At 38.1% G+C, this 27,841-nt stretch overlaps 1 protein-coding gene across 1 annotated transcript; it reads right to left on the minus strand.

Annotated features, from left to right (window-relative positions):
• Positions 1 to 715: 715 nt before the first annotated feature.
• LOC114103270 (zinc finger protein 420-like) lies at positions 716 to 27,841 on the minus strand. Its single transcript, XM_071601779.1, has 3 exons — positions 27,707 to 27,841; positions 9,378 to 9,504; positions 716 to 3,609 (listed from the first exon to the last, which is right to left on the minus strand). Exons 1-3 carry the CDS (start codon positions 27,707 to 27,709, stop codon positions 1,415 to 1,417), a joined length of 2,325 nt encoding a protein of 774 aa, XP_071457880.1. The 5' UTR covers positions 27,710 to 27,841; the 3' UTR covers positions 716 to 1,414.

A 27,841-nucleotide genomic window follows, 5' to 3' on the forward strand; every position in this document is an offset into this window, starting at 1 on the left:
ATTTGGGGTTTATTTTCCTGTTCTTATATCTTACCTATAACTGTCTTAAGATCACCATAATACATAATTAGTATTCTGATTTGGGGGAATACTATTCTCCAAATGAGTTGATGTTTCTAAAAAGATTCATGGACATTTTTTAGTATGCATGATAGGAGAAGCAAATGTGACTCCATTTTGTATTATGACTTCATCCTGTAAAACAACCATGCCAAGTAGAAGGGTCATGACCAGGGCAAAATGTTCTTTTTCCTTTTGCTATAGAAACCTTTAAGAACAGGGAACTACCTAATGGGGCATTGTTCTGTAACTAGGGTAATGGGGCTCTATTTCTGTAACTGGGGTGACTGGGCTGAGATTGGTTAGGTTTCCAGCCGCTTGATTGTACTCTCCCACCTCTGTAACCTGGCTTGCTTGCCTTGGCTAGACCCCCAAACATCCCTTTTGCGGTTTTCAGGCTTATAAGGAGCACCCTTGCAATTGTTCGGGCTGATCAGGGGAATAGCTTTAAGTTCTGGTCAGCGGCCACCGGTGTGCTTCAATAAAGGCTTGATTTGACTATACGTGAGTGGTCTGGAAGTCAGTTTATGAAACCCCAGGACAAAGCTTTAACTATAACATATGTTTTTACTATCTGTTGCACAGAACTTTTAGTAAAGAAGAACACTGTAATACCTGTGACATACTACCACGAGTAAATACCTAACAATACTAATACATTAACAAATTTTACTTTTATTTTGTGACAAAATTCATAATAATGTGAATAAAGTATTTCAAAATCCACTGTAAATAGTTGAAATTATAGATTGACAACTCTCAGAAACAAGTCATCTTCTGATAAATGAATTTAAGTTACAATTGTTTCCTCCAGTTTTCAAAAGTGAAAATATTGAGAAATCTTTGATTTACAATAAATTTACCTTCTTCCAGAGACAAGAGTTCTACACTATTTTATGACACTTGTGAGAATTTCTTTATTTCTACCCCAGCAGGTAAGGATGCTTAACAAATTTTAAGCAAATGTTAAAGGCAATTCCTCATTTCCCTCTCACATACATCAAGAATCAAGGTACAGATAAGAGCTTTGCTATATTTTTTTATATTCCTTAAGGTGTTTTCTTCACTGTTGATATTTTGCTATTTTTTAAGGCATATATTTCAGGCAAATGTCTTTCCACATCCCCTATAGGTATCAGGTTTCTGATGTTAAGGAAAATTTGAAATTTGAGTAAAGACTTGGGCACAGTATTTACATTGTTAGGGTTTCTATACACTATGAATTCTCCAGTGATAAGCCTGAGCAATTGCTAAAAGATATGCAACAGTTTTTACACTTGCATTACCTCTCCCTTTTATGATTAGTCTGGTGAAGAATAAGCCATACTCTTTCATTAAAACCTTTCCCACATTCTTAACATTGAATCTCTGCATTATGAATTCTCTGGTGCTGGGTAAGACTTGATTTATACCTAAAAGCTTTCCCACATTTATTACATTTGTAGGGCTTCACTACAGTATGAATACTCTGGTGTCGAGTAACATCTGCTCTTCGAATAAATCCTTTCCCACATTCTTCACATTTGTAAGGCTTCTCTCCAGTGTGAATTTTCTGGTGTTGAGTAAGGTGTGAACTTTGAATAAAACCTTTCCCACATTCTTTACATTTGTAGGGCTTCTCTCCAGTATGAATTTTCTGGTGTCGAGAAAGCAATGAATTACACCTAAAAGCTTTGCCACATTCCTTACATTTGTAGGGCTTCTCTATAGTATGAATACGCTGGTGTAGAGTGAGGTTGGCTCTTTGAGTAAATCCTTTCCCACATTCTTCACATTTATAGGGCTTCTCTACCATATGAGTACTCTGGTGTAGAGTCAGGCTTGGTCTTTGAGTAAATCCTTTCCCACATTCTTCACATTTGTAGGGTTTCTCTCCAGTATGAATTCTCTGATGTTGAGTAAGGTGTGCTCTTTGAGTATATCCTCTCCCACATTCTTTACATTTGTAGGGCTTCTCTCCAGTATGAATTATCTGGTGTCGTGTAAGCAATGAATTACACCTAAAAGCTTTGCTACATTCCTTACATTTGTAGGGCTTCTCTCCAGTATGAATACTGTGGTGTAGAGTAAGATGTACTCTTTGAGTAAATTCTTTCCCACATTTATGACATTTGTAGGGCTTCTCTACAGTATGAATACTCTGGTGTCGAATAAGGCTTGGTCTTTGAGTAAATCCTTTCCCACATTCTTCACATTTGTAGGGCTTCTCTCCACTATGAATTCTTTGGTGTTGAGTAAGACCTGCTCTTTGAGTATATCCTTTCCCACATTCTTTACATTTGTAGGGCTTCTCTCCAGTATGAATACTATAGTGTAGAGTAAAATATGCTCTTTGAGTAAATCCTTTCCCACATTCTTCACATTTGTAGGGTTTCTCTCCAGTATGAGTACTCTGGTGTTGAGTAACATGTGATCTTTTATTAAAAGCTTTGCCACAAATTTCACATTTATAGGGCTTCTCTCCACTATGAATTCTCTGGTGTTGAGTAAGTTGTCTTCTTTTAGTAAAACCTTTGCCACATTCTTCACATATGTGGGGCTTTTCTCCCATATGAATCCTTTGTTGTTGAGTAAGAGTTAAAAAATTCTTAAAATTTTTTTCACATTCTTGACATTTGTAGGGTTTCTCACTGCTATGCCATCTCAGGTGTTTAGAAATGGTTGAGCAATTAATAAAGGATTTGCCACATTCTTCACATTTGTAGTGTTGATCACTATGGTACCTGTGATGTTTAGAAAGTGGTGTGGAACTCCCTGCTTGAATACATTCCTTAAATTTGGGGGGCTCTCTTCCAGGATGAGCTCCACTGTATTGAGGAAGGCTTGCAGTTGAGTGAGAAGCTCTCTCACATTCCTCACATTTGCAAGGCGCCTCTTGGCTCTGAGTACTCCCATGGTGCTTTGAGCACTGAAGAAGGATGTTCCCACATTTGTCATCTCTGTAAAGGTTCTGTGCACAATGGCCACACTGATGTTCTCTTTTATTGCAACCAAAGCTAGAGTTCTTCTGTGTTTTGCTACATTCATACTTTTTTTCTCCAACATAAGGACACTGGTAATTGCTTAGTGTAGAGACCTGGCTGAAAGTGTTGCTTGTTTCATTACATGTGTTGCACACTTTGCCGAAATCTAAATCTGAATTTTGGTTAAGTAGTATGGAGTATATAGGAGCCTTTCCACCATCATTAAAAGTGTATGTTTGGGCCCAAGAAGGAATTCTTTGTTCACTGCAGAATAATGGACAGTTTGTAAAGAAATTTTCAAAATCAACACTTTGAGAAACTTGTCCTTCAGTTATAAATTGAATACTCTTCTGAGCTATTAAATGTTCTTGAGGACTATTGATGGTATTAAGGACAGTCACTATTAATTGGTCTTGTCCTTCATAATATGATTTCTGACCTTCACTGTTATCTACACTGTTCTGTATTTTCTTTTGTTGTAAATAGTCAAGGTCACAATTTCCATATCTTCTCTTTATCACTTTTTTAAATAAATGTTCTCTGATGGGTTCTGGTAAAATTTCCTGGGTATGATGAGAAGTCATGCCTAAAAAAATGAAAATAATAATTATTTTACATATTAGACTGAGAATATACTTTTAAAATATAACATGAAATTATAGCTGTCAGGACATCAATGTGGTGGCAGAATAGTACATCAAAGACCATAATTACTCCATAAATATATGAGCTAAATAACAATGGACAGACAAATTTACTTTGTGAGAATTATCCAAATCATCTGAGAATTCACAGTGTCCAAGAGGAGTATATAGTTAAAGAGTAATATAACAGAGGAAAGGAAAGTGTGTTATTTTTATCCACTCCTGGCCTTCCTCCTCTAGAATGCACCATTGTACAATTAGGGAAAAGCTACCAACTCCCTTCTTCTCTCTCAATAAGAAAAGGAAAATGTAAAATGTGAACATTTCTGGTTTTCTTGGGGATTGTCTGAAAACCCCTGTCTGTCTACCATGAGAAAGACCTGTCTATAACAGATTTTGAATGACCATAACACAGATATTCTACAGGGACAAAGAACCTATTGTGTCTAAGGAGAAAAATGGGCTAATCTTTTTAATGATAAACACACACACACAACACACCCTGTGTCAGTATTACCTGGATGAAGTCAACACATGGAGACCAAGACAAATGACTTGCTTTTTAAGTTTTATAATTTTGGTTATTCATGGATTCATTTCATTGGCAAATAAAATGGCATGTATTTACCAAGTATTTCATGGTATTTGAAAATATAAATACATGGTGAAATGACTAAATCTAGCTAAAAAACATTTTGTTATTTTATATAATCACCATTTTACTACTTAGAAAACATTGCATTCATTCTCTTAGCATTCATCAAGAATACAGTACATTAGCCAGTGTGGTGGCACAAGCCTGAATCCTCACAACTCAGGAGACTGAGGCAGGAGGATCCCAAGTTCAAATACAGCCTCAGCAAATTACTGAGGCTGTAAGTAACTTAGTGAGACCCTGTAACAAAATAAAAAATAATAAAAGGGCTTGGGATGTGGCTCAATATTTAAGTGTTTCTGGGATCAATATTTCTTTTGTCCTTTAAAATAATGTATTTCAGTCTTTGACCAACACTCCTAATACATAGGAGCTAGTAACCATTTTACTCTCTGCACTTGTGAGTTCCACATGTGAGTCAGAAGAGGCTGCAAATTACTTTCTGTGACTTCCTTATTTCATGTAATGTAAAGCCCTGCATATTTATCCCATGTCACTTCACTTGACAAGATATCTCTTTTCTATTATTAATTCATTGTGTATAAATATCATATTTTTTACCCATCCAACCCCAGATGGGCACATAGGTGGAGTCCATGTCTTGAGTACTGTGAACAGTGTCTGCACTGAAGCAGTAGTGGAGCCCTCTCTGCAACATGCTGACTTAATCTCTTCTGGTTACCTGTTTGGAACTTGCTTTTCTGGATCACAGGGGCATTCTACTCCTAACTTTTTATGTGTGGTGCTTAATATTAAGCCCAAGAGTGTTGCAGCACTGACTTACAAACACAAACCCCTTTAAAATTGTTTATTTTGAGACATGGTGTGACACACCTCTTGCAAGTCCTCCCAATTACCTGGAATTTCAAACATGTGGCACAGTGCTTCCTGTTTTTCAGTTCTTTACTAACATCCATATTGTTTTCCAAAATGACTATTAATCTACTATAGGCTGGCTTTTATATGGACAGATCAAAAATAGTATGGTATGCAAAGAAAAAATGAATACTTGATTAATCAGGGGTAAAATGAAACACAAGGAATTGAATATTGGGAATGTAGGAATTATGAATTACACAAGGAACCTAAATAATCTTTAGTTCACTAGACTTATACTACTTATACTACAGCATACTACACAATTCACAATAGCTAAACTGTGGAACCAACCTAGATGCCCTTCATTAGATGAATGGATAAAGAAAATGTGCTAAATATACACAATAGTATATTACTCAGCAATAAAAGAGATCCCAAGTTCAAATACAGTATATTCTTCAACTCCATCCATTTACCTACAAATGCCATGATTTGGCATGTAGTATATAAGTCTAGTGAACTAAACCAGAACACAGAAAACTGAATAAAATCCAGACAAAAATTATTACTACAAACAAGCAAAACTAGTGTACTTGAAGACTTTCTTAAGAAATAGTGTCTGAGAGAGTGGTGGGGGAGGGTTTGTACACAACTGTAATCCTAGCAACTTGGGAGGCTGAGGCAGAAAGATCACAAGTTTGAGGCCAGCCTCAGCAACTTAGTGAGACTGTCAGAAATTAAAAATGAAAAAAGCTAAGGCAAAGGGCAGTGAAAAAGCAACTGAATTCAATCTCCAGTATCAATTTTAACAGCCTGAGAAATGATAAATATGAGCAAAAAAATAAATCAAAATCAAAGAAGTTCAATTATTCCTAAGTAGAAAAAACCCAAAAAGACTCAAAGTGCATTGCACTTAATTTTTCAACATTCACAAAGAGAGAACCTTGAGAGAACCAAAAGAAAACTGTGTAACTAAAAAGGGTACTTGAATATAATTTCAATATAGTCAATAGTCAATTTCTTTTTTTAAAATTTTTTATTCTAATTTGTTATATATGAAAACAGAATGCATTATACTTCATATTACACATAAATGTTGAGAGCCACAGCCGAGTTGGGATGGCGCCTAGCATTTTGCCAGTACTTTTGAGTTCTTACAGAGTTCCCTTTGAGTTCCGGTTGAGCTCTGGCGGGGATTCCTGGAGAGTTCGCGTTGGTTAGTGAAGTTCCAGTGGAGGGAGTTCCGGTTTGTATGTGGTGTGTCCTGGAGAAGGCTGCATGGGTGGCGTTAGCGAGAGTTCAGAAATAAAGTTTGTTCCTGCTTGAGTGGCTCGTGATTTGTGCCCAGCCAGACTGCGGCACATAAAGCACAATTATTCATATTTCTGGTTATATACAAAGTATATTCACACCATCCATGTCTTTGTACATGTACTTAGAGTAAAGATGTCCATCTCATTCCACCATCTTTCCTACACCCTTGTCCCCTCCTTTCCTCTCCCTCCTCTTTGTCCTATGGTTTTTCTAATCTTCCCATGTCCCCCTTCCCAACCTCACTATGAATCAGTGTCTTATATCAGAGAAAATATTTGGCATTTGTTTTTTGGGGATTGGCTAATTTCACATAGCAGTATATTCTTCAACTCCTTCCATTTACCTGCAAATGCCATGATTTTATTCTCTTTTATTGCTGAGTAATATACTATTGTGTATATTTACCACATTTTCTTTATCCATTCATCTACTGAAGGGCATCTAGATTGCTTCCACAGTTTAGCTACTGTGAATTGTGTAGTATGCTGTTTTTAAGTCCTTTGGGTCTAGACCAAGGAATGGGATAGCTGGGTCAAAAGGTGGTTCCATTCCCAGTTTTCCAAGGAATCTCCACACTGCTTTCCGTATTGGCTGCACCATTTTGCAGTCCCACCAGCAGTGTATGAGTGTGCCTTTTCCCCCACATCCTCACCAGCACTTACTGTTGTTTGTATTCTTAATAGCTGCCATTGTGGCTGGAGTGAGATGAAATGGAAACCTTGCAATACAGAAAGGAACTCAGGAATAGCATCAAAAGGGAAAACAACAAAATTACCAACTGATAATACTATAATCAGAAATACTATATTTTCATGTCGGGCTGGGGTTGTGGCTCAGCGGTAGAGTGCTTGCCTAGCATGTATGAGGCCCTGGGTTTGGTCTTGAGCACCACATAAAAATAAATAAACAAAATAAAGGTATTGTATCCAACTATAACTACAAGATAAAATATTTTAAAAAAGAAATACTATATTTTCATGTGAGTAAAAATAAAGATTTAAATATGTGTAAATGCAGCCATTTATAACTACTTGACCTCTCCTTCAAAAAATATTAAAGTGAATCATCCCATTTGAAAAATAAAATAAATGTGCACAGCAACACAAGTCATATGAAATTTTAAAGTTTTCATGGTAGGTACTACAAAATTCATATACCAATATAGAATTTAATTTTATGGGAATGATGGGTCATAAAACACTTTTTCAATAGAGTTTGAAGTATAAAAACATAAAAATCATCATAAACTCTAAATATGTATGGAATATAAAAATAACTGTGCCATCAATAACATAATTTTCAAAGGATACATAAATATACTGAATTTTGTTATGAAATTGAAGTTAATTTGTTGCCAGTTAAAAACCTACTGTAAGCTTAAAATTATTTTTGTAAAATATCAAAGCAAATGACAAAATACTCATAGAATTAAGGGAAGTGAAAGAGGAATCAAATAATGTCATGATAACAATTCATGAACCACAAGATAACCCAATTTAAAAAGAAGGGAAAAGAATTAAAAGAAGCAGAGGAAACTTATTTAAAAAATGACAACTGTATGCAGATTACCAGAGACTAAATCTAAAGATGCAATGTGAAGGCAAAGGTGTATATGAATAGTACACACAAAAGTGACCAGAAATAATTATCATATGTGCAACATACTTTAAAACAAAAATTTTTGAGATACAATATATTTTATCTCAAATGTAATTTTACTGGCAATAGAAACAAAAATAAAATAAAATAACAGAAGCAAATATAATTGTATTGACAATGGAAACAAGAATCAGGCATAATTTAATTTCTTTTTTTTTTTAATATATTTATTTTTTAGTTTTCGGCAGACACAACATCTTTGTTTGTATGTGGTGCTGAGGATCGAACCCGGGCCGCGCGTATGCCAGGCGAGCGCGCTACCGCTTAAGCCACATCCCCAGCCCCATAACTTAATTTCATCTTACACTGCCCTAATTTGTGAAATATTGGAGATGGCCATCGAACTATAAAATGTAGGTTTAAAAAAGATGGAAACATTAACTGATGTGAGGAAACCTATACTATATCTTGAAATCTAACCTATAAAATGAACTACAGCAAAGAAAAAAAGAAAAAAATTTAACCAACAAAATTCTGAATACCCATGGATGGATTATTTTGCAAACCCTTTTATATAATTGTAGTTATCCCCTGTGACCATATAACCAAAATGAACAGCCACTGTGAATCACTGACATTCACTCTATGGCAGAAAAATTCCACAGAATATTCTTTATAAGTATTCATAATGAGTTTTGATATGGGAATTTTAATTAATAAATACTTAAGTGATATCAGATACACTGCTGTATGATACTAATATATTAAAATGGATTCACCTCGAGGTCTCCAGAACTGTGCACAGATTTCTGACAGACACGTCAAATGATGAAAATGCCGTCAGATCATGCTGACCTCACAGGCAAAGGGGAGTGCTTGGGCTGTTGATTTGACTCAACACAGACATCCATGGAGGAGAAGGAGGAGACTAAAAAGGAAACCATGTTCAACATAGGGCAGTATGTGTCCTTCTAGGACAGCACTAGAAATAAACCTAAGCTGCTGGAAGACCATTTCTATGGCATAATAACTTTTCCACTAACATTTGTATTTGGCTTCCTCCTTGCCTTGGACCTCTCAATTGTGTCCTCTGTTTCATGAATTTCTGCCCAGCTGGGTACATAGCTCAGGGCTCTTTCCTTTGCACCAGGTGAGGGTGTCCAAATACAGCTTAGAGGCAATGTGTTCATTGCAAAATGAACTATTTGTTGGAATTATCACTGAGAGTATTGATGCTTCTATTCTGGTACCATAAAGGGAAGAAATTGGATTTTGACATGTAGGTCACATCATTCCATATCACTGAAAGGAAGCTCTGCTTACCCAGGAAGACCAGGTTTCTGTAGGTCTCTAGCATCACATCTCTGTATAAATTCCTCTGAGCAGGCTCCAGGCATTCCCATTCCTCTTGAGAGAAATCAATGGCCACATCCCTAAATGTCAACAGTTCCTGAAACAAGAATAGGTAAATTAATAGCACACTGACCAATTAACCATTCACAGAGCTTCTAAGTTGACTGAAGATGATATGAGAGTTAGTAGAACTGGTTCTCAAGTAGGTAAGTGACTTTAATTACTCAAGAAAATACTTTGTAACAGTGATATTCTCTAATTCTGAGGAAAGAGTATTATAAGTCCACAAAAAGTTTATATACTCCAACTTTACAAAATAAAATATAAAATTAAGGCATCAACACAAGAATATACATTTTAATTGTGATTTTATATATCATAAGATCAATTATTTCTCAAAGGAGAATGTTCTGGTGAGTAAGAAGGGTAATTCTAAATTTTCAAATGCACAGCCATGAATCAGAGATTCACTAAAATATGACCTGATTTTCTGAAAATGTAGCAGTAATTCCAATCTGAAATAAGAATAGATCAATTAATAGCACACTGACCATTTGATCATTCACAGATCATTGCAAATCTATACTTCTCACTAAGAGTTTTTCAGGTCTTAATGAAGAAAACCAAAAGAATGTGATAGTAGTACTGGTATTCATCTTTTATGACAATTTGTCAAACACCCAATAAATGGTAGAGCTTGATTTTTACCCAAGTCTATTTGACCTGTAATTCAAAATAAAAGCACGGGGAGCTTTAAAGTCAACATAAAATGTTAGCATTAGAATTTTCAGAGCAGGACAGTGATTATTAATGAGAGGACTAATTGAAAAATGTTAAATAGAAACAGGATCAGATTGATCAAATGATATTTATTTATGTTTCATGTATACATAAGTAGATATGTCATCTTTATACATTGAAAAAACAGACAAATTTTCATGTAAATGTAAATATGACATATATTCCTGGTTCTAAAACATAAATCAATTTTGGATGAATGCTGTCTTAAAAGGCATTGAGATAGACACCTTTAAGGATAGGGAATAAAATAAGAGCCACAGTTACTGAATCTTTTACACTCTTCATGTTGTCCCTGTTACTAAAAAATTATTTAGAAGAAGACATTACAATTTTCACACACTTGGAAAGATATAATTCTTATTTCTTTCATGGAAAATGCAAGATGTTATGAGATTATGATTGTGAGCTGCAGGTAGAATAAAATGAAAGCCTACAGGATTGTGGTCTGCTTCAGGAGCTCTGTTAATAAAGCCAGTGTCTCCATTAAACAAAAGACAGGCAGAGGCTGCTTTACCCAAAGCAGGCCATGAAGAAAAATTATTAAGAAAGAAGAGTTTTTGTATCAAATATGATGGTTTATGTAGATTATTTAGAAAATCCTACCAAAACACCTAAAGACAAAGAGAAAGACATATAACATTATAGGGAAAATGTGGCAGACAGCATTTATACAAAGCAAATAAGGTTAAAAGAGTTGAAGAACAAATGGAACAAGTTGGTAAAAAGTATCAATCAATATAAAAGGACACATCATCACTGCTGTGATGTCTGTGGCCAAATCAAAACTAAATGACATAGTAAGTATTTCAGCAGACTTTCCATGGCATTGTAGAGATTGAGTCTCTTCTAATCATTCTGTTCTTTTAGACTTACTTCGTTCTTTGGGGCAATGAATGTGCATTTTATTAACTTTTGTGTATTTATAGATAGTGGAGCATCCAGATGGAATGAAAACAAAGCAGGGTTCACTTCTTCTAATGACCCAGAAACATCCTCAATGGGAATCTAAGATACCAAGACAATCTGATGTCCATTTACCAAAAAGAAAACCTTTTGAATCCCGCAGGTCACGTATGCCTGGCCTGGCTTTGATGAAGTGAAAGAACAGAGGGCTCCTGATATAGGAGGACATGTGCACCATGTATGTTTTAAACAGAGTTCAAATTGACTGTTGTGATAAGAAAGTGAAGCAAAGTGGATTTAAACATGTTAAACACAATACTGGAACAGTGGAGAAGTAACAGTCTGCATGTTCCATAGTAGTTTGGGAGGAAAATTCAAAGCTGCCCCTGACCTGGGAAACTCCTGGAAAACAACTACATCTTCCTCCTACTTCTCTAGGATTCCTTCTCAGGAATGATAACCTACCATTCAAACCCATATCTGGAAAATATGGGACTCATGAAAAAAAAATGGGTCCCAAGGACCTTCCTTTGTAAGCTTAAGATTATTAACTCAAACCTCTCTGCTTCCCGATTTTATTCATTTAGTTTTAGATGAGAAAGTATCACTACTTAATAGGTAAAAGTATTCACATTCAGTGGGATTTTGTTTTCTGATTGGGATTGCATCTAGGGACTGTTTACAGGTTTACCACTAGCAACATCTGTAGCCCTTTTTTACTTTTTGAGTCATGGTGACCCTAAGCATTTAAGGCTGATGTAAACCATGCAATCCTCCTGCATTGGCCTCCTGAGTAGCTGGCATCCCAGGCATGCATCACTCACAATGTCTGGCCAAACTCAGTCCATGGGAGGCAAGAAAAGTGTAAAGGACTTACATTCATACCTGAAATGGAAAAAACATCCACCTTTTTCAGAAAACAAATGTAATATTTGGTTACTATCTCCATGATAACAAATAATTTACTAAACACAAATCATGTGAATAATTCTAGGATCTGCCAAACCTTATCTCACATGTTTTAGTATTAAACTCCAATATCGATATGATAAGATCTACCACATATTGACTATCACATGGTTTCATAGATGAGGAGGTGATGACTTGGTATATGGGATTTACCCTGGCAGCTACCAATCAGTTTTTTAAAACTACATTCATTTTTATGCTGCCAAAATGGGAAATAGATTTTCCCTATTTATTATTTCTGGTAAAATTTCCAAAGCTAAGCCTGGGAATTCCATTTAAAATCACCTCCCAAACACAGAGCACAAGAAAATCCCATGAAAAACACTGTGAAGGAGAAGAAAGGCAAATAAAACATTTTAATAAAGTAACATAACATAAGACTGACTTCCTTCCTAAAGTACAACTGTATACTGTAGCTTTGGATATATTTTTTTATGTTTGAAGCTTTATTAGTAAAATACATTTTACAGTTAGGGAAAAGTTGAAGCTGAAGTAAGTAAAGAAATCTTTTCAAGGTGACAAGCCCAGGAAGAGCAGAGCTGACTGTAAAACAGACAGGTCAGACCCAAGGTTAAAGTCAAGGCATCCTGACACCTTGGACCTTTTCCCACCCCATTCTTACTGAAGTACAGTGTGGATTCTTGTACACCTGAAGGGTGTGGGTTTTCCTTGAACTTTGGGATACTCTCCTTGTATTCACAACTCAGAGAAAATGCAGAGAGGAGAAGGAATTCTGTATTTTCCCCTCAACACCATGATCCAATTTGTAGGCCAACAAAAATCTGCATGTAATGGAAGTTACAGGAAAAATATTCACGTTCCAAGGGGTTATGATGTAAATACAAATGGATAAAGGAGATGCCTCTAAGCCCCAGACCAGCCAGTTTTCCCCCAAGTCTCCACCCCAATCCTCAGCCTGTCCTCTAGGAAGAGATGCCCAGGAGGCTGATGGTCTACAGACAATCTTAGTGAAATACCCCTGTAGGTACCAAGTGTCATCACCAGGAAGTTCTTAAATTCAGCACCAGGGAAAAAATAGGACACTGGATAAGGACATGCCAACTAGTAGGTTTTCTGTTGTAGTGAGCATTTCATTTCTGACATAAATAGCTAAAAGTCACAACTTAGAAGAGGAAACATTTATTTCAGCTCACAGTTTCAGAGCACTCAAGCCATGGTAGTCTCACTCCAAAACAGAAACATCAGGGAAAAAGAGCATGAAAAGCTCTTCAGCTCATGGCTGCCAGGCAGCAGAGAAGGAGGAAGGTGCTGGAAGAAGATGGTCCTGTTCAGGGCTGCTCCAGTGACCCACATCCTCCAACTAGTTCCCTTCCAATCATCCATTCAGTTGTTACTGGACTAGTCCACAGAAGTCAGAGCCCCCAAGATCCAATCATGGTCTAAAATCCCATCTCTCCATCTTGCCACAACTGGGGGCCATGTTTCAACATGTGAGATTTTGGAGACATCCCAGATATAAACCAGAATACTTGTTAAAAATATGGTGATGACTGTGTCTAAGGAAGAAAAAAGTAGGCACAAAGATTTTTAAAAGCAGAGTCTGGAGATTATTCTCTGCCCTCAAATCATGTGCAACATTAACCTCCTGAAAACAAACTTTTTCAAAACCATCATCCATTACTGAGGGGTATATGACAATTAAAATACTGTGTCGGCTTCAAATATTGCATGGGTAAAAACTGTTAATAATCCTGTGATCTGCAAAGATAAAATTGATATTTTGGAATCTGTGGAGGAAACTCAAAAATAAAGGATTTGTTGTCAGCCCTGTGAGCAGCTATAGAGGGAAGAGGATCTAATTTTGAGATCCTGCCTCTCATATTGTGAAAGAATCAGAGAAGAATTGGGAAGAAAGGAAAATCTGACGTCTGCTCTCAACAAAGCACCTCCTACACAAAGACCACATCCACCAAGTCAGCTTCTCCCAGTGTGATGATGTCGTATTACAACTCAGTTGATGCAGCAAGCCAACTCTGGCCTCAGCACAGGAGAACAGCAAAAGCCAACCCTGGCTACACCAGGAAGGAGGGAGCTAGGTGAGGCTCGTGCCTGCCTGATCAAGGCTTCTGACACTTTCTCTCTTGGTCTATTTCACCACAGCAAATAAAGATCCCAAAAAGAATACAATAATTAACACATAAAAATTGGAGTTGTACAGCAATAATATTTTTTTAAAAAGAGTTAAAAGCAAGAAAACAAATATTTTGGCTAGCTCATGTAAGGAGTCTGTTTGACCTAGATTTCAAAAAGAAAATCTTTTTGCCAAGGAATAAACTTGTATGGAGAACTCACAAGCTCCGGAGACAGATGGATGGGTGATATGTATCCCCAGAATGAATCAGTCTCTGGAGCTGAGGCTTGGAAACTAAAGATTTAACTCTGGGAGCTCAACACCACCTTCTGTTCTCCAAGAAATTTATATAAGAAAATCAAGCAAATCCAAAAAACAGATTGATCAATTCAACTCCATTAAAATGTAGAGAAGTCCATAAAAATGTAGCATGAAGTGAAAAGAGACCCTGCTTCATAAGAAGTTATTTATATGAAAGAAATATAGGTAAAAAATGTATTGTCAGTAAAATATGTAAAACAGGAAGAAGTAATAAACATACAAATTAATTAAATGTAATAAAATGATGGAAATTGTGTTTAAATTAAAAACCATATAAGAAAAGTGCTCAATGTCAGATTATGAATAAAAGCAATGTAAAACAACATCAAAATAAGTAAGAGTAAATGTTCATGAGGAACAAACACACATGCATGCATGCCCAGATGATTGGCACATTTCACTGACATTTACCAGTAGATCTGAATTTATGCATAATACACAATCCACTGTTTTTTTCCCAAGGATTAAAATATTCATGAACCATTAATATGTGGGGAAAAGTTTTTTAAAAAAAAAAAAACACTGTCAACATGATCAAAAAACAAATTTGAAACAATTCAAGATCCACAGGCAGTACAACTAAGGAATCAATTAAGAAGAACAGAGCCCCAGACAGCAGCACCACAGAGTGTGTTCAAGAGACACAGGCAAAGAAATGGTTGAAAATGAAAAGAAAAGAAAGAAATTCTGAACATAATCCTAATGGAATAGCAGTGGGAAAAGTAAGTTATGCAAAACTCAAAAGTAGTACAATCAAGCAAGCAAAACAAAAAAAATGATTTTGAGAAATACATGGTAAAATTATGAGCAGTGACTAAATAGTCACAGGACTGTCATTATCTCTGTGTGCAGAAGGAAGAGGAGGTCCATGAGACACACCAGAAATGCCAAAGCCCATGTGTTTATCTAATGAGGACCCCAGGGGTGTTTAGGTTCTCATTATTGAAACACAGCATTACTTTATGGAAAGAATTACCGTGGCTTCTTCAGAGCATTTCACCTAATTCACTCCTATTTTTAAACCATGATTAAAAATCTTAAACCTATATCAAAAAATAAAAAATTCAAGTATGTGGATAAACTGGAATGTTTGACACCAAGATTTTATGAAAGAGACAACAAGAAAACAAATCAGCAATATTTCCGCTCCTACACAAGATCACGGGCCCTGTGCCCACCCAGTGCTCTAGGCCTCGGCCTCAGAGTGGCCTCCCAACCACTCCTGTAAATCCCAAGACAATTAAGAGACACCTATTTAAAGGATAATATTCTAAAATATAGAGATGTTCTCTCAAAAAGAGATTGAGAATTCTAAATGGTTAGGATGGATCAACTAGTCTATATTGGGAAATTACAATAATCAATAAAAGGTAAATCAATTCTTATCATTTAAATATTTGTACTATTATCTATAACTTAAGCTGATGATACTATGGCTTATGTGAAGCCTTTACTCAATTTTATTAAATAAAGAAAAGGGGGAAATAGAACCCCAGAGGCACATACTAGGTCTTGCAAAATATTTCAAATTTTTCTTACATTGTAATATTGAGAGTCTTAATGTTACTGAACACAGTTCAGTAAATTAAATCAGATTTCAAAGGAGAGTTTAAACCTGTCATCATGAAAATGACTGAGAAACCTGGCACAGGAAGGTAAATTTCCAGCTACAGAGTTTATAGCTATGTAGTTTCATGAGCTTGTCAGGTACGTGAAAATTATAAAGAGCCTTCTATAGACACACTTCACAGGTCCACCTTTAATGTGCCTTGCAGTGTGGACTGAAAAATCCACCCATGAAACTAGATTAATCATACTGACTGTAACAGTCAGTTAGACCTACATGCTGCTCCTATGGTAAACAGGCTGTCTACGAGTATCTTTTGAGAAAAAGACAGCTTATGAGAAAACTATACCAGCCAATTATGCTGGTCCTTAGTAATTAAGACTACTTATCTGGACAATTGTCAAAATAGAAAGATTATTAAAATAGATTTTTCCTATACAGGCCAGTTATTTACATAAAATATCCAGCAGTGAATTATTGCCCTAATCATTCTACAATAGAAGTTAATACCTTTTCTAAGTGGATGGATTGTACATGTCTTGTCAGTACAATACAAGATATCTAGAAATAGTGGATATATTTTAGGCTGGTCTCCTAGAATGGACAAGAACAATCACATGAGGATGCCATGACTCCTAGAAACTTTAACTCTCAGTGAGATGGCATCCAAAAGGATGTTTGATGTTTGACTTCTGTCTTCAGAGTATTCACATTACTGACAGACCTAATAGACTACTTAAATGTGAAAATTAAGAGAAAAGATAATAAATATCCTGCAGCCTGTAAGAATACAATTTATTGTATCACTAGTTATTGCCAGCTAATATTTCAGAGTTATAATATGCTGAAGTTAATGTTCAGGCTTTGAGACAGGTGCATGTCAATTTACTAAATCCAGGCAAGCTGGTAGTCTCATGAACCTTGAAGTGACTACTTTAAATATTATTCTTGCTTCTTCAATTACAGCCTTTGTGGCTACATCTTAAAACTTCAACATACAGATTTTTTTTTATATTTGACTTAAATTACTTCCAAGATCCTTCATGGTCAGATAAGAGCTGATGGAGGATGAGAACTAAGTTACAATGCTCTAGAAAACAATGTAATGAATAATGGGAATGAGCTCTTTGCTCTGAGGTTTATGGAGAGGCTTAAATGCCATACCAATAAAAATGTCTGTTACTATGGCCGTATACAATGTCTCCCAATAAAATTGGGAAAAGATTAAGAATCTTCTGATGAGTGTTTGTCATAATAATAATAATAATAACCTGGATCTTCCAAGTTGATGGTGTTATTGAAATGATATGTTTTCTACTAATTCCTTTTGTGTTTCAATAGTAGATCATGATGACCTCGGATCAAGAATCCAGTGACTGAAAGATATAATTCCCCAGTTGTTGGTGGTGTTTTTGTTTTTTTTTAATTAAGAAAGGGGAATATGTGGGAGGCCACTCTGAATGATTTGCGTCTCCATCCTGGAGTGGAGAGGCTCTGACCATCACTACATCTCATGGTGACCTGGACATTGCCCCAATCCTGGAAGTTTGAGGATGCATCTGCAGACATAGGAGTGTCACCCATGGATTGAGCTACACTCACCTGTTCCTTTGTGATATTACCCCTTTGCCCTGTTTGGGATAGAAAATTCCATGGAAACATCCTTTGTGTGCCCCCTTCTCTTGCTCTGCCTTTGGGTGTGGCCTTCCTAGATGTCAGTCAACCTGCCAACAGCAGGCATCACAAAGCTAGACTCAGCCCCCTGAAACCTGACCCCTTGCCTCATTTGAATGGCTTTTCCACAATAAAAGGGGTCAGCAGGATCTCTCTCTCTCTCTCTCTCTCTCTCTCTCTCTCTCTCTCTCTGGATCCTTAAGGTCAGAGGAGCCATCACAGAACCCCCAAAGAAAAATGTATCTCTGTCTCTTGTGTGGTTATTTTATGCAGCCCAGTTCCCCTGGAGTGACCCTGAGTGATTTAGTCATGAGGAACGCGACATATGTGATTGTGCATGCTTATAATTCCAATGACTTGGGAGGCTTAGGCAGATGGATTGCATATTTGAGGCCAGTCTCAGTAATTTAGCAAGGTTCTAAGCAACTTAGAAGGCTCTGAAAAGCCTCGGAGACCCTGTTTGAAAATAAAACAAAGGCTGGGAATATGGCTCAGTGTGTAAGAGACCCTGGGTTCAATCTCTGGTTTAAAAAAAAAAAAAAATCTCTGTATGGTCAATGTGACCTTCATTAGACAGAGTACTTGAACAATGCGTGGAAAAGGAAACTGACATAAACCTCTCACAACTAACTGATTCTGTCTTTAAGGAAATGCCTGCAAAGAACAGAAACTAAAGCCAGCTCCACAACCCCCTGTTTTTTGTATAAGGGATTGAATTCAGGGGCAATCAACCACTGAGCCACATCCCCAGCCTATTTTGTATTTTATTTAGAGACAGGGTCTCACTGAGTTGCTTAGTACCTCACATTTCCTCAAGCTGGCTTTGAACTTGGGATCCTCCTGCCTCAGTCTCCTGAGCCTCTGCGATTACAGGTGTGTAAAGCCAGTTCTTTTATTGGCAGCCCCAACAAAGAGGTCATCAATGAAGCCTTAAGAAAGCACGGGAAAGGCCTCCCTATATTAAAAAATATGCCACAGTAAGAACAGGCCCAGCAGGAGATGCTGGGTACAACTGACACTGGGGCCTCACCTGAAGGTGATGACATTGTGATAAAGGTAAAGTGACATGTCAGGCTCAACCACATCCTGTGCTTGTATGTGGTGTGAGGATCGAATCTGGGCCGCAAGCATGCCTGGCGAACGTGCTACCGCTTGAGCCACATCCCAAACACCAATATTTTTCAAAAATCTGAGTATCCAATGGTTATTCTTAGCTTTCCTGTCAAATATATAAAAATTCATACCTACATACAATTGTTCACTTTTTAAGATCATTTTGAGACAGGGTCTATTAAAGATGCAGAGGGTCTCACTATGATGCTGAGACTAGCTGCAAATTTGTGGTCCTTGTGCCTCAGCCTCTTGAATACCTGATGTTACAGGCATGTGTCACCACACCTGGCTTATCATTCAGCTTTTATACTAAATTATATTATAGTTGGAAGCAGTGGCAAAATTTCAAGGTCAGCCTCAGCAACTTAGCAAGATGCTATCTTAAAAATAAAAAATAAAATTAACCGGGGCCAGGTTCAGTGGCACACACTGAACCTAGCAGCTCAGGAGGCCGAGCCAAGAGGACCATGAGTTCAAAGCCAGCCTCAGCAAAAGTGAGGTGCTAAGCAACTCAGTGAGACCTTGTCTCTAAATAAAATACAAAATAGGGGCTGGGGATGTGGCTCAGTGGTAAAATACGCTGCGTTCAAATTCTAGTACAAAAAAAAAAAAAGGCTGTGGATACATCTCAGTGGCCACTCAGTGGCCAAACAACCCTAAGTTCAAACCCCAGTAACAAAAGAAACAAATATGCTGCCACTTAAAATAACATAGATGAAGCTGAAGAACATCATGGTAAGTGAAATGATCCAGACACAGAAAGAAACATTTTGCATACTCTGTATGTGGAATCTGGGAGAAATTTTTGAATGCACAGAGAACTGTGGTTACTAGAGGTTGATCATTAATAATGGTGTATCATATACCAGAACTTCCAAAGAGTAAAAGTTTAGATGTTGTTACTACAGAATAAAGTAATTATAGGAGATGATAAATTTTATTAACACGTATCCACTGTATTTATTAATGAGATTTGGTGTGATGTTTTCATATGTTCATATACACACGCACATGTTCTGACCATGTCCAACCACCCTTCTTCCACTCCTGATGACCCAGAGCCCTCTCCTGCCAGAGTCAACACTCTATGTTTATATCAGTTTTATTTTAGCTGCCATGTCTAATAGATAGCATGTGATACCTCTTTCTGTGCCTGTCGTTCATGAGTTAGCATTACAGTATTCAGTTCCATCTATTTTGCTGGATATGACAGGATACCATCTTTGTCTATGGATGGATAATAATACACCATTGTGAATACACAACATACTTTCTGATGCATATGTTAAATTGGTTACCTGTATAACTAATTTTTCTCTTTATATTTATTGCTAAACATACTATTAAACAACATAAATTTATATAACAAAAGAAACAAAGAATAAACTAGGAAACTTGCTCCTTGGCCTGATTTTATCCAATTGAAAACAAGAAATATAGGGGTTGGGGTTGTGGCTGAGCAGTAGAGCACTTGCTTAGCATGAGTGAGGCACTGGGTTTGATTCTCAGTACCACATAAAAAATAAAGATATTGTATCCAACTAAAACTAAAAATTTTTTTTTTAATTTTTAAGAAAAGTAATCTAGAGCATAAAAAAATCCATGTCCCTCTTTTACATTGAATTTGATGATAAATTAGATGACAATATGCTCACTCTCTTTGAATCTGTCACTCACTAAACAAATTTGGGAGTCTTCGGTTGATTCTATTACACTGAAAACTTCTACAAACAATGAAATAAAACAGCTGGGTGATAGGAGATGAACAATTCATAATCTTTCTGCAAATTTATACTTTCTAATTACTTCACTTTTGACCAAGTCCTATCCAGAAGCATTTTTTAAACAATATATCCACTGCAATGTTTATTATACTCATATCTTCTATGATCCTACAATGAAACCTCAGGGACCCTGTTCTTCAAACTCAGGGAGCTCAGCATGGATTTTGAGTCCTCTTCCTCACACTTTGAAATACCTAGTCTCCCTTCATCACAGCCCTTGATCCCACATCTCTGTGTTCACACCAGCCTTCTCATCTCCACCTCCCCAGGTGCTGGCACTCCCCCTCCCTCTGCCACAGTTACACCTTCCAGCCTGCTGCATCTGAGCCTCCAGCTGGTCCCCAGGTGACCCCCTTCCCTGCTCCTTTCCCCACTCCTACAGCTTGCAGTCTGCCAGCCTCTCCTAGCAACCACAGCCTCATGTCCTGCCCAGCCTCTCCTTCATCCTAGGATTCACCTCACATGCCTCCTATCAGAGAGCACTCGGCTGGGCTGGGGTCAGTGCTGCAGCCCAGCCCACTGTTGCCCCCTTCTCCTCCCCTTTTTCTATGAACCAGTAAAGAGGGAGTCACACTTCTCTTTTACTGTTTGCTTGCTTTGCCTTTAACTAACACTTCTCTAGAACTACATGAAAAAGGAAAGCAGCACTAACCACTGGGGAGAATGGAGGGTGGTAAGAGGAAGAGGGCAGGGAGGGTTGTTGGGGATCATCAATGCTCTGTGTCTTGTTGGAGGCAGTAGAGACAGGAAGTGCTCCCTCCATGGTAATTCAAGGATCTTTATCATTTTGAAGTTTGCCCTCTTCTTGCTCAATAAGATCAAATTTATTACATAAAAGTTTGGGTGACAGCATAAAGGAGGGATTTAAATGGGCACTAGAGGACACTTTTAGTAATGGATATGATAATTGTTGATTGCAATCCACTTATTTCTTAAGTGTGGTGAATCTAAATGGACTCAGATGTGGTGGGAAGAGAGGCTTCCTAGCCAGAAGTCTTGAGCATGATTTCCCACAAGGCCACTTCATAACTCTGGGCTGTGTGAACTTGGGTAGTTATTTATTCTCTTAGGATCTGCTTCCTCCTCTGTAAATATGGGGGTAATAAAGTTTCCTGGCGGGGTTATTGTCAGGATTAAACTCTTTTGAGCATTTATAGCATGGGTGTGTACATATGCCTAAACATAAAAACATAAACCTTTGATGTATGTAGGTATATGTTCATCAAACCTCCATAAGGCTGTAAAAAAGTGGAATGCATCTAAAGCTGAGGTTAAAAAGGAAAATATACAGTCTTTAACCAGTTAGCTATAAAAGGACTAAGAATTTATTAGCAAGTAATCAGGCTCAATAGTTTAGAAGAAGCAAACTTTATGAAAATAAGAGTAAAGAAAATCCTAAGCAAAAGAGCAAAATTTGAAGGTATTGAAAAATGAACCTACACAGAGGATCACTAATGTCAAATGTTTATGTTTTTAAAAAACAATTGAAATTGAAAGAGCTCTGGTAAATTTGACAAGAAAAATTGTGCTAAATATATATTATATAATTGCACATATATGTACATATGCAATGATGTTTCACTTAATGATGAAGATACATTCTAGAACATTCATTGTGGGATGATTCTGTCATCATAGAGAGTAATGACGAGCCCTAGATGGTATGAACCACTGTGTGCATAGGCTATATGCTACAGCCAGTGCACCTGAACTCTATCCCTAACCCAAACACCATGTAGGTTACCCATGTATGTTACAGAGCTACAGTGTTCAGTGGTAGACCTTGTAATGAAAGGAATTATTAGGCTGTGGAATTAAAAATAAAACCCTTTATACACCTCTTGCTATTAGACAATGATAAATGATAGAGACTCCAGTGCAGGGAAGGAAAAAATGGCATTCTTTCCAAAGAAAGTGATACAGGAATAATGGGACACCTGTGTGAAAATAAAAATGCTATTGTACCTTTCACCCCTACCACATAAGAACTCATTTCAGATGCAATAAGTTCTGAAATAAAAAGAAAATATAAAGCATTGGAAAGTCAATGTAAGAAAGGGTGGGCTAGGGTGTATGTCATGGTGCATGCCTGCAATATTAGTTACTGTAGAGGCTAAAGCCAGAGGATCACAACTGTGAGGCCAGCCCCAGCAATTCAGCAATACCCTGAGGAAAAGTAAAACTTTTCAAAGGGCTAAGAATGCAATTCAGTGATAGAACACCCTGGCTTTAATCCCCAGTATCACAGTAGAAGGGGAAAAGAATAACAACAAATAAAAAAGAGACCTATTTCTCTGCAAAGTTACACAAAACAATATTTTTAAAATTTCATATTATACAATATTAAAATGAAAATCCTATTCATAAAATGGTGTCATTAAAGGGTGCAAAGAGAAGTGACAGAGTCAAAGAAACTAATTTCCTCACATATAATCAAACACAGGAAGAAAGGTTTAGAGAGACACCCCAAAAGAAAAGCAGGCAAGAGACTTGAAAAATAACTTTTTATAGGAGACATCTAAGTGTTCAATAATCATAAAAGACTCAACCTCTTTGGAAATTAGAGAAATGTAAAATAAAATCACATCATACACACAAAACTAAATAGTATTAAAGAACATATGAAGTCAATGAATACTCATGAAGTGAAGGTGGAGTTTAAGTTGTCATTATCTATCTGTGGAAACTATTTTGCCACTAAAGATACATGATACTCCCCCACCAGAAACAGAGGCTCCTAGAAATGGCAGCACACATGAACCCTAATGACATAGAAGGACACAGCTGTATTGCTCAAAGGCCTGAGGCCCAGGGGTGTGCCTAAGGAGCCTGCACACTCAGAAAGAGGAACAACAAACTGTAGGAAATAATGGTTTTCAGGAGCCAGACACATTTATGTCATAGTACATAAAATTATTAAAATAGTATACAACATGTCAGTTTTCAATAAATGTCACACAAATGTTGTTTTTAACACATAAGCATATTTTTAAAGAAATGTGTAGAATTTATGAGAAAATAAAATACACATAAGAACATAAAAGACTCAATTACATACCCCATGCATAGATGACAAAACTCTTCAATATCAAGATGACCATTTCCCCAAGTTAATCTAGAATAATATTCCATCAAAATTTCATCATGCTTTATTTTAATAAAAGAAGGGACCACAGCAAAAAGTTCTGACATTCTTCTGGAAGGATAACTATGTGTCCAATTAGCCAAGAAATCTCTGACCTACAATAGCAAAAGCAGCAGCTATCATTTCCTGACTCTAATGTATATGAGTGAACTATATTATTACAATAATAAAGACCCAAGAATCACAACACAGAACATTCCACAGATACATCAATATATATATCAAAACCATTTGTATTGTTAAGTGCAACAGAAGGGCCTACACATCCAACCACATCAAGAAATGTATTTAGGGCTGGGTTTATGGCTCAGTGGTTAAGCACTTGCCTCGTATGTGTTAGAGTCTGTAAACAAGTCTGGATGGCGCCTGGCATATTGCCAGAGGGAGTGGTTTGTGAAGTAAGGCCAGGAGCCATTAAGTGTGGAGATTTCTTATTGGTTGACTGCTGTATCTAGTTTATGCTAATTAAGATAAGCTGTGTGGAATGTATAACTACCTCTGTTGTCCTATAATAAACGGCTCCCACTCCTGCTGTATCAACATACACAAGTTGTTCGTCACCCCCCGGTTATTTTGCTGCAGCCGGACTGCGGCAGTATACAGTGGGCACACTGGGTTCAATCTTCAACATCACATAAATATACAAATAAAATAAAAATATTGTGTCTATCTACAACTAAAAAAAAAAAAAAAAAGAAAGAAAAGAAAAAAAAGAAATGTACCCAGGTACTGATGTTCATGAGACACTCCAAGAGAACTTAGACAGCTGTGAGATCCTCACATCAGGCAGTTCTGAAACATGGGTCCAGGGCATAATAAGAACCCAGTGACATAAAGTCTACATGGGGGAAAGTCATCTTGACAAGGTGAGGATGGACACACACAAGTTTACACTACCTGAGGTTTTTTTGGTTTTGTTTTGTTTTGTTTTGGTGCTGGGGATTAAACCCAGGGGCACTCAACCCTTGAGCCATATCCCAGCCCTTTTTTGTATTTTATTTAGACACAGGGTCTCACTGAGTTGCTTAGGGCCTTGCTAAGTTGCTGAGGTTGATGGATCTCAGGATGCTCCTGCCTCAGCCTCCTGAGCCACTGGGATTACAGACTGTTATAACAGACTCAGGGCCACCAAGCCCAACACCACGTGACTTTCATAAAGATTCACATAAATGTTGTATCTCACATGGGAACATATTTGTTAAGAGAAATGTGTAGGATTTATGAGAAACTAAAATATACAGAAGTCCATAAAAGACTCCATTACACATCCCATGCACCAGTAACAAAAGTCATCATTACAGCAATGACCATTTCCCCCATACTTATCTATATTATCCCATCAAAACTGCTCTGCACATATATGAAAATATCACAGTGAATTTCACCGTTAAGTTTATCTATAAAGCAGTAGTTTAAAATATAAATAAATAGAAGGAAGACCAGGAGAGGAGGGGGAATGGGGAACTAGGAGGAGAGGGAAAGGGGGAAGTACCACTAAAATGGAGCAAATTAAACTCATGCTTGAATAATTACAGCAAATGAACCCCAACAGCATGTATGACTATAATGCACTAATAAAAAAAATCAGCATGCTTTATTTGTAATGGAATAAGGAACGAAAGAATAAGTTTCTATAATTTATCCACTAAGTTAAACACATGTTGACTTAGCATGAAAAACCAGCCTCTACCTCAGAGCAAAGCCTGTCCAAGGAAGGGACATCACCTTTGTCCTTGGAAGGACCCACAGAGCACTCCTAGGCACATTCCCACCCTGTTAAGTTGTTTATCTACAAATAACAGGAGAGATCTGCTGTGCCAGGTGTCCCTGACTCAGTCAGGCTAGGTGGGGATCCATAACAACCCCCTAGCAGCCACCAATCAGCATGAGACAGGGAAATACCTGGGATGCCAGATGACCCTCCCAGTAGTTTATGGTGGTTGATAATATGTTGGGAAACCATGTAGTTCAGCGCGAACACCCCTCTTGGCTTAAACCAATCAGTTCAAATGAATACCCCTTTTGTACTGACCAATCACCCCTACCCAACTTGTTCCCGCCAGTGAATGTACTAATAATGTTTTAGAGTTGTTATTTGATTTTCCTGCGGTGTATGATGATTTGCTAAGAGATGCTATGATGTATGTGGGGGTCCCTGCCTTCTCCAAAGAATGTATAAAACTGCTTCAAACCCTGGGCTCGGGGCCTCTCAGCGTCACCAGTTGCTGTGTGCACGCGGAGGACCGAGCTAGCTTGCAATAAACACCTCTTTGCTGCTTACATCGATCTTGGTCTCTGGTGGTCTTTTGGGGGTCCTGAATTTGAGCATAACAGCAGAGAAACCTTTTACTTATAAGAGCAAAAGAAGTAGCTATCATTACTAGATAGTGTATATCATGAAACTATAACACTACCATAATAATCAAGGATTCACAGTATAAAAAAAAATCCATAGATGAATCCATATAATTGTTTTTGTCTTGTTGTTGTTTGTTTATTTGGTACCAGGGATTAAACCCAGGGGTGCTTAACCACAAAGCTTCATCCTGTTTTTTCTGAAATTTTATGTAGAGATGTGGTCTCACTGAGTTGCTTAGAGTCTTGATAAGTTTTTGATGCTGGCTTTGAACTCCCAATCCTCCTGCCTCAGCCTTCAGGGCCTCTGGGATCACAGGTGCGCATCACCGAGCCCAGTTTATTGGCATCAGATTCACCATTTTAGGTCAGGAGCCATTTTATCTAGAGGCTTTTAAATTTCCATTTTGAGGCAACACTGCTTAGCTTCCCACAAGAACATGTGAGCTCTGAAGGATCCAACCCCACCCCAGCTTATGATGAAACCCCTAAGCAGCTTAAGGAACTCCTCCTCCAGCTAAATCCTGCCCTGGGAGGGCTGAGGCTTTGCCTCCTGCTACTGACAATAAAGCTCTGGCTTGGGATTCCGGGCTGTGGCCTGGTGTTTGGACTTTGCCTGGACATTGCAAGTGTCCTTTCACGGCTGAAACTTGTACTCTTAAATCCAATAGAAAGGTCTGTATAAATCCGACCATATCTAGGCCAGTCTCAGCAATTTAGCTACACCCTGTCTCAAAATAAAAAATAAAAAGTACTCATGTAGCCCCAAAACAACCACTAGCAAAATTAAGTTTCTCTTCTTGTCACCAAGATTGTTATAAAGAATGTCAGCAGTATTTTTCCTCCAGAGCGCTCACTGTGGGTTGAGCTTGCTCTTTCTTGTAAAAGCCAAGTTTGCAGACAGATGTCACAGACTGTCTCAGGGAGCTTGCTGAACAGAAGCTTCATTTTTGTTTCCCTTGGTAACAACCTGTGTCACCTACAAATATGGGACAAGGAGTAGCTGCCCTGTAACCACGCACTGACTATAAATCTCAGAGAAGTTCCCTACCAGGGTCCCTGCGTTGCTCCATCTGGACGGCTGCAACTTAAGTAAACCTGCTGCCCGCGAATTCCTCAGGTGCCGCCCCCTCTGCCCTACATCAGAACCAGGGATGGAGCTCCTGGTAAAGCACCCTGCGGAAGGAAGGTTGGGAAGGAGGGAGAAAAAGCAAGAAAGCCAGCTAGCTTAGGAGGACGGCGGCAGCGAAGCCCAGAGCCACTGCTCCTCTCCTGCAGGAAAATCCCACGTGGAGAGACTTCTCCAACCGCCATCCCGCCTGTCAATCACCACCCACCTGGGAAGACCGGGCTGCTGACTCTCTAGGGCTAGCTGAGCGGGTGCAGCAGGCTGGGCAGGAGCTCTGCTGCCGATAAGCTCCCGACCTAGCTGGCCAGGGGGACTGAGGGGGCGCTGCCAGGAGGAGGGCTCAGGCCGCGGACCCCGGAGTCCCCAGCAGCTTCTGGCCCCACCGCAGCCGTCCCGCGGTTCCAGCGACCTCCTTCCCCGGGCTCAAGAGGCCCCGCCACACTCACCATTTCCTGGCGCTCGGGAGCCAGGCGGCTACCAGGGATCTTCAGCACCCTCAGGGCAAAGCCAGCGGGACCCCAGGGCTGGCGACGGAAGCCGAAATCGCGAGAAGGGCGGCTCAGAAGGAAAGGGCCCGGCCA

This window comes from Marmota flaviventris, chromosome 14, assembly GCF_047511675.1.
Source record: "Marmota flaviventris isolate mMarFla1 chromosome 14, mMarFla1.hap1, whole genome shotgun sequence".
In the NCBI taxonomy this organism is placed as follows: domain Eukaryota; kingdom Metazoa; phylum Chordata; class Mammalia; order Rodentia; family Sciuridae; genus Marmota; species Marmota flaviventris.